Source organism: Gymnoscopelus braueri, assembly GCF_963280865.1.
Source record: "Gymnoscopelus braueri genome assembly, chromosome: 10".
NCBI classification, from domain to species: Eukaryota; Metazoa; Chordata; class Actinopteri; order Myctophiformes; family Myctophidae; genus Gymnoscopelus; species Gymnoscopelus braueri.
Window position 1 is genome coordinate 40,599,222 of NC_137611.1, and position 5,524 is coordinate 40,604,745.

Genomic DNA, 5,524 nt, shown 5'->3' on the forward strand with positions numbered 1-5,524 from the left:
CACACACACACACACACACACACACACACACACACACACACTTTGTGTGTCTCTCTCTCTCTTGGGCGCTCTTTCTCTCTATCTTGTCTATTTCTCTCCAACTTCTCTATCTTTCTCTTCTCTCCTTCTGTCTTTGCTTTTTTCTATCTTTCTTTCTCTTTATTCCTTTCTCTCTCCCTCTCCCTCTCTCTCTCCTCTCTCTCTCTCTCTCTCTCTCTCTCTCTCTCTCTCTCTCTCTCTCTCTCTCTCTCTCTCTCTCTCTCTCGCTCTCTCGCTCTCTCTCCCTTTACACTAGGGGATAAAAGAAATACTAGGTCTAAATCAACACACTTTCAACCAAAGAGGGTGAACATGCAGTAATAATAGCCGATGTGAAATCAACAGGTGGTGCTTGATTGGAATGAAAGCCTGAACAACTTTGGGATGGAGCCAACCATCAATGAGAAAAGGAAAGGTTGTACAAATCAGAGCCATGGAGGGCACTAATCAGCACACTGCACTTACAGGGTGAAAAAGGTATAAGTGAAATCAACAGGTGGTGCTTGACATTCCTTATAGGTTTCACATATTCATGCTATTCTGTTTGGATAGCAGGTGTTCTCATGCTTTCATGCTATGTGAACCTTGTAGGCCTACGAGCAAAGTCTTTACGTTTAAAATCAAACACCACGGAAAAGTGGCTCAAATTCTTTCTAATAGACGTATAGGCTACATCGAGATGTCGTATTTAAAATTAAGCTATATTCAAAGCGGTCTATTTATCATCATAATACCTGTTTAGCATAATCCCCATCAACTACCACTTCACCTTTGCCTTTAATCCCTGCCAATCAGCGTTCTCAAGGTGATAATCATGACAACATTCAATTAAGATTAAAATAGTTGTGACAACGTTTTATTGTTTTGTTATCGTGACGTGTTTATTTGAACCTCGCCACCATCGCCCCATATGGGTCGCTTTGGTCCCTGTTAATTTTTCTTCCGGTGACTGAGTCTCTCGTCAATGGATTAGCAAGAGGATGTAGTTCTTCTTTCTTTTTCTTTATCTCTTGGCTCCAGGTATCCTCTGTGCTTGCTGGGGGATTGTCGTTCAAGCCCCTGGGAACAGCATTTCACCTGACTGACTCCCCGAGCGGTGCCGATGGGTTCATGCCTGAGCTAGACACGGTTTCTTGTCACATATACCCTGTCAAATCCTCAAAGTTAATTTAACTCTGAGAGTGTTACATTCTAAATTGTGCTTGGGCTTTTAAGATGCTGGGGCCCTTCCCCAGAGTTGTTGTGGTGGAATGGCCTAGAACGACTCAGGAGGCAAGTATAAGAATTAGTTTAAGGTCATCTTAATTTTCCAACATGCAGATGCATTTTTAGAGGATTATTGTAATCTCTGTGTTGAAGGAGCGACTTGCTTCAGAGGTTCAATTTGAAAACAGGCAGCAGGCGGCATGAATTTCTGGGATTGTATTTCAAGAGGTGCCACTATGAGTGGAGTTGCATTGTGAAATACTCAAGTTAGTTTACGATTAAAGTTTCTCTGAATTGCTACAAAAACTAAACCCCATTCTCTCTGAACCATTCAGTGGAATAAACCCATTTGTTGAATCCATCATCCGTCTTTTGGCATAAACCCTAAACACATTCTCACTCACTAAACACATTTCTCACTGTGATGCCCTCCTGTTGCAAAATGGTACGTAACACGTGGACATAAAAAGTTAAACACAGTTTTCATCATTTACAGACAACACCTCACAATCGAATGTGAATGTGAATGTGATCGAACCAATTGGACAGAATACAAGTTTAAGACAGTTCAGAGGGCACAGGTGTAGGTGTGTACATGGATGTAAACAATCTGAGAAGCACATTGTCAATGTTACTTTTCAGAAGTTTTTGTTTGAGGGTTTTAGGACAATGTCAGTTTTTTTCACCATGGTGTCCAGATACAACAGTGGTTCACCAACAACCAACAATTCACCAACAGCAAGCATTCATGGAGGTTTCATCCTCATCACCACCCATTTTTCTATTGAGGCTAAGCATTTCCCAAGCTTATTTTTCTTTTCCCTGGCCTGATAGTTTATAGGCCTAATTATGGGGGAATAATTTAACTCTGAGACTACTGAGTCCATGGTTGTGGTGGCTATAGACTCTTATAAGCCTGCAAGCTTTGCTAACACAACGTCTGTCGTATATGTCCTGGATATGTCCAGTTGGTCCTGGATGGAGGGAAGGGAAGCTGACATCCGCTGATGCACTCGGTAGTCTACCCCCACTTCTATAAGCATGCATTTGCAATCAACCAACTAGCTGAATTCATTGGATGTGGATGTTACTACACTTGCTGCCTATACACAGCCATGAAAGCCTGTCGTTGAAAACCAATTAAATTTGATATCACCAGTTGAGTTCATTTGTGGAATGTTCCAGAGAGACACAGTCACAGAGCAGAGAAATGCTCTCACGTCAGATAAGAACAGTCTGTCACTGACTGTGTACAGTACACAGTGTTAAGTCATTTTTGGCTTTGAACATTTCTGTTACTTTACTTTATTTGGAAGGGACACTGCCTATTAATGGACAATACATACATGATGTAATGTAAATACACCGGATTAAACAAAGATGCTAATTTCCGTCCGTTTGTACAATATTTATATGTACTGAGATCAGCACAGTGCAGATGTACACATTATGATTAGTAGTCTTTTTTTATTGCTTTTTCTCCCCAATTTAGACATTATTATACCAATTTATTCCTCCCCACACACACACATTTGTGTGTTGTTGTTGTATCCTCCTGACTCAATTACTTGTGTCTCACACCCACAGAGTACATTTACATAAGTGCGACTCTGGTGGGACTCGAACCCACAACCTTTGAATGCCATCTCATTTCGTGCCTTTAACTAGAAGTCCAATGCGCTATCCATTGCGCCACAGAGCCCATACAATTGGCTATGATCCAACCTCTCTCCTTCTTTCTCTCTCTCGCTCTCTCTCTGATGAGAAAGGGAATGCAACATACATTGATGATGTGGATGTTTAAGTACAGCAGCATCCTATTAAAACAATAAATAATAGTAGTACCTGAGTTTCAATACTGACACATGGCACAGGGACAATAGAACTCACACAGCACATTGTTGACATGTACATAGTATACCTATGCATAAGTACAGTGTATGGCTGCAAGGTACAGGATTGACTGAATAGGCTGCAAAGATAAATATGTTATAATAACTAACAGTATATTATCATTACAATACCTGTAACTTTCTGGTGGTAATAAATAGAATATTAGAGGAAAATATTGTCCGTAATTTCACTTCACTGCAACCAGATATCCAAACTCATAAGGTAAGGCGCAATCGATCTGAAACCCTGACGTTAACACAGATATAGCAAGAAGGCCATTATTGCATCTCATGAAAAACACAAAGGTTACTGTATATCAGCCCGTGGCAAAGGTCCCAGAGGGCAGGCAGAATGAAACCATCTAAAAAATGAACAAAATAGGACACAGCACCGTACATGTGTATTCCCTAAGGTCAAACATTATACACTTGATCCTGTTTCACTCTGATGAGAGGCCAAAAGTAATGTTTGACCCTGAAGGTGTGCTCTTTGCCACCAAGCTTCAGTTAGGTCTTGTATGGACAGTGAGGGTACAACAGTATATTTATAATTATAGCCTGAAAACTCACCTCTTCACCTCTCAACCCAGCACTCCTCATTCCTTGTATACCTTTTTGTTGCCTATATTTTGATATTGAATCTAGCTTCTGTATGCAGATGTTTGTTGGTTACTTGTTCACATAAACATTCATCGCTTATTGACCACAAATGCTAAGAATGTTATTTAGATGTGTAGCATGTTGTTTAGACAGTCGTTTGTTGACTAGGGTTCAAAAGTGTACATTTTGGTTATATTTCAGATGTTTTAGATATGGCATGTTCTGCAATAGTGCATAGTTTTGTTCGTTAGGCAGATGTGCTCTCTTTTGTTCATCTTTCTTTCTTTCCATCCCCCTTCCATTGCCACCTTTTTGCCTTCCTCTCTTCCTACTGACCTGTATGAATTACAGGGAGTTTGATGATAAATGTATTATCATGTGAGGTTGCATCTCTCTACTACTGTACGAAGGACCCTGTTAACTTCATGTCGACTCTCAAACTCTTTGACCTTGTAAAATACAGTACATCTGAACCCAGCCAGGAGGTGCTGAAGTTCTGTTGTCTCTCCGAACTCTGCAGTTAACGCAGCTAATTCTGGTCATGCTCGATTGAAATACGTAGAGGGGTGTTTCATTACGCAGTGAAATAAAGATCATATTATGATTAGCTTGATTAGATTTCATGAATATTTGAAAGGCATACCAAATTGCTGATTAAATATTTACTGGTGGTTTCCATTATAGTGTGGGGTGATCCTCATATCTCCCAAACGATTTAATCTACTATTATACTTCATCAATATGTTTTCCTGCTTGCAGTATCATCAGCTATTCTTAATTAAGTCTATTGTTATGCGTCGCTGTAATCAAAGCTAAATTGAGGTGCTCACGGAGGGATACTGTTACTGCATCGTTTACAACTATATGTTTGAGTTTATGATGGTACGCAATTAGAAAGCATTAGAGATAGGTTGCAGTGGCACAACATACAGTAACAACCCATTGTAGATTCTTTCATCAGCTGATCCCAAAGGAGGGAATTAAAGCCCTTAACCCTGATAATTAGTACCTAGAAATGGCATGGAACCCCGAACCCATTCTCTAGTTAAGTATGCAGGGAGTGGAAGCTTTAACATGGACTGTGCTAGAGGCATGCTCTCTGTCCACTGCATGGGCAACACACACATAGTCCCTGTGTTGTCCAGTGGTGCAGACTCTTCTGTATGAGCTGTGTAGCTGAGATTCAGCAAATGACACCACACACCCTCTGGTCCAGTGGTTCTTAAAGTGGGGTCCAGGGACCCCTCAGGGGTCCTTGAGGAGGTTCCAGGGGGTCCCCACCAAAATGTGCTAATATAGCATCAAAATCAGTTTAACCTCTTTAACACTATTATGCATCAGCTATTTGAAAAATGGCTGATCTACAAGCTCACAACTACACGTTGAGATCTTGTAGATCCTGCTCTTTTACAAAAATCTTGAAAATCTTTTTGAGGGTCTTGAATGATGGTCCCTGGCAGGCTGGCACCAAAATATTTTTCGCATGAGGTCCGCGACCAAATACATATTCATTTGGGGGTCCTTAAAGAAAAAGTTTGAGATCCAGACCACTGCTCTAGTCTACTTAATCAACAAGGTAGCAACCCTTCATGTAATATCCATCATTTTTATAATGAACCTCTTAGTTTGCCCAATTTTCTATAGGGCCCCCCTGACTTTTTGGGCCCCTGGGCCTGTACTATGTCCCATTCGGGGATCCAGGCAGCTCTGGGACCATGGCAGCACGTTGCACCTCTCATGTCAGCTTCATCTTGTCCAGCTGAGAGCTGAGACAAAAGCTTGACCAT

At 41.0% G+C, this 5,524-nt stretch overlaps 1 protein-coding gene across 1 annotated transcript in view; it reads right to left on the reverse strand.

Moving 5' to 3' along the window:
- The window catches only part of LOC308093569 (double-stranded RNA-specific editase B2-like), a gene marked incomplete at its 5' end in the record, with an annotated part of 37,782 nt that extends 32,258 nt beyond the window's left edge, over positions 1–5,524 (reverse strand). Inside the window, 2 exons of the mRNA XM_080439902.1 lie at positions 3,091–3,103; positions 5,394–5,524. Coding sequence (XP_080296028.1) covers positions 3,091–3,103; positions 5,394–5,524 — 144 coding nt within the window. The remainder of the gene's footprint in view (positions 1–3,090; positions 3,104–5,393) is intronic.